The sequence below is a fragment of the Vulpes lagopus genome, chromosome 10 (assembly GCF_018345385.1).
Source record: "Vulpes lagopus strain Blue_001 chromosome 10, ASM1834538v1, whole genome shotgun sequence".
Lineage (NCBI taxonomy): Eukaryota > Metazoa > Chordata > Mammalia > Carnivora > Canidae > Vulpes > Vulpes lagopus.
In genome coordinates, this window is record NC_054833.1 from 36697620 (window position 1) to 36700143 (window position 2524).

The 2524-nt window shown below is 43.5% G+C and overlaps 1 protein-coding gene across 1 annotated transcript; it reads right to left on the minus strand.

The window, feature by feature from the left end:
* Positions 1-228: 228 nt before the first annotated feature.
* Positions 229-1164, minus strand: LOC121500800 (olfactory receptor 10G9). Its single transcript, XM_041772893.1, has one exon. It carries the CDS (start codon positions 1162-1164, stop codon positions 229-231), a length of 936 nt encoding a protein of 311 aa, XP_041628827.1.
* Between the last annotated feature and the right edge of the window lie 1360 nt (positions 1165-2524).

Below are 2524 nucleotides of genomic sequence, written 5' to 3' on the forward strand. Positions count from 1 at the left end.
AACTAAAAACTTTCACAAAAAAATAATTTATAGATAAAAATATAAGCAAGCTCAACATTAATAAAACTTTACTTCTGGTGTAAAAATTCCTCAGACCAATATGTGAAACAAATATTCATGAGTGGATGATTGTGGACAACGTTACCACGGAGAACTACACATGTAATATATTGCAGGTGATGACTGAATATATCACTTTATTTTATGAGCACATCTACTTTCCAGTGTTTATTTGCTCTGAGACTGTGTTACTTTGTCTTTAAGCTTCAACAGAGCTTTCTTCACTTCCTTATTCCTCAAGGTGTACACCACAGGGTTTAGAAGGGGTGTCAGCACCGTGTAGAAGACTGCCACGACCCCATCCACAGCATCCCTGGAGCCTGGCCTCAGGTAGATGAAAACACAGGGAACAAAGAAACAAAGGACCACAATGCAGTGGGAGGCACAGGTCTGAAAGGCTCTATGCCTCCCCTCTGAGGTGCGGATCTTCAGGATGGAACAGACGATGGACACATAGGACAACACTATCAGGAGGAAGCAGCCCGAGGCCACCACCCCGATGTTGACAAAGATCACTATCTCATTCACGGAGGTGTCTGCACAGGCCAGCCTGAGGATGGGAGGGGCATCACAGAAGTAATGCTGGATCTGGCTGGGCCCACAGTAGGGCAAACGGAATGTCAGTGTGGTCTGAACAGCAGAGTGCAGAGAGCCACTGAGCCAGGTGCCGGTGGCCAGGAGGGCACACGTTCTCCCCCTCATCATGCTGGTGTACCTGAGTGGGTGACTGATGGCCAGGTAGCGGTCATAGGACATGACTGTGTAGAGGAAACACTCAGTGCTGCCCAGGAAGTGGAAGCAGTAGAGCTGGGCCACGCAGCTGTGAAAGGAGATCATCCTGCCTCCTGGAGACCCCAAGGTCATCAGCATTTTGGGCACAGTGACTGTGGAGAACCACATGTCAATGAAGGACAGGTTGGTCAGGAAGTAGTACATGGGGGTGTGGAGGTGAGAATCCACCATGATCACCAGCAGGATGAGGAGGTTCCCCATCACGGTGAGTACATAAATCACTAAGAAGATTGTGAAGAGGGGGATGTCCAGGGCTGGTGCATGGGGAAGGCCTATGAGGATGAATGTTGTTACAAGGCTCCTGTTTGTCATTTTCCACAGCTTTGGTGTCTCTCCCTATGGGAATAGAGAGGGTACACAGCATTTAACTGAAAACTTAAAATCCATTTTCATGTGGCAAGTACATCATCCATGGTAGATAATTCTAGAATTTAACTCAACTTGTCTTCATTATCATCCTCTCTCTCTCTTCCTCTCTCTCTTTTTCTCTCTTTTGCGCACAGAGAAACACAGGCACACACAAATATATGCACACACAGCTACATGTAGAAGAAAGTTTGAAATCCATTATATTAATCTCTGGTATATATCATGAATGAACACAAGCTTAGCAGCATAAAACAATGCAAATTTCCATTCTTACAGTGTTGAGTCACGTAAACTGGGTGTTCTGCTCAAGGTTCAAATCAAGGTGTCAACCGTGTCTGGAATCTCATCTGAGGTCTGGAATCTTCTTCTAAGTCTATGGATATCATTAGCAGAATTCAGTTCCTTGCAACTTAGGACAGAGGTGTCTGATTGTCTTGCTGGCTCATAGCAGGGTTCGTTACTCTCAGCTTTAGAGCCCACCTTCAAGTCCCAACCATCTGGCCACCCGATTAAGTGGCAGTAAGCTCCTTCAAAACCAGTAAGAGAACCTCTCTCCAGTTTGCTGTGACAAATTGTGATGTAAGAGAATACATCAAGAGTGTCATGCCAAGACAGTCTCAAGGGGAGACAATTCAGCCAGGAGTGTACACTAAGGGGCAGCAATGGGGTTGGGGGGGGTGGCTTTTGCAATTATCTTTTCTTTCCAGAGTTCATGGGGAAATTAAAAAAAAACAAACAAAAATAAATAAATAAAAATAAAAATAAAACAAGAATTTAATTGTTGATAGCACTGCACATTTCAAAAGTCTACAGTACTCCTGAATAATGTTCTCGGGTCCTCATATGCAAATCAGCAGTAGTAATGCCGGCTGAGATATGATAAGTTCAATAAGACAGTAGTTGTAAATCCTTAATAAAGTCTGGTACTTGAGAGATGCTCAAGAAAAGATAATAAATCATACAAAATTGTTGCCTTGTGATTCAGATCTACCTGCCTATCTATATCTGCCAATCTATCTACCAATCTATCAGACTGGGAATGGATGGGAGAATAAATTTTCTTTGAAACTGAGGCTTCTCAGGTTCAAAGCTAGATGTTTGAGGAGCTCTTCATCACTGTATTTGGGACAGGTATCACACTACAATCACTAATTGGTTAAAAAGGAACTTCTATCAAAAGAGGCTGAGAAACTCAACTCCATCACATGATCCTTGTAATCTTCCATATGATGCAGAAAATTCCAAGCCTTGTACTCTGCTGGTTCCATGCTTCTCTTACACTAGGCTATCCTTTCTGAGGCTC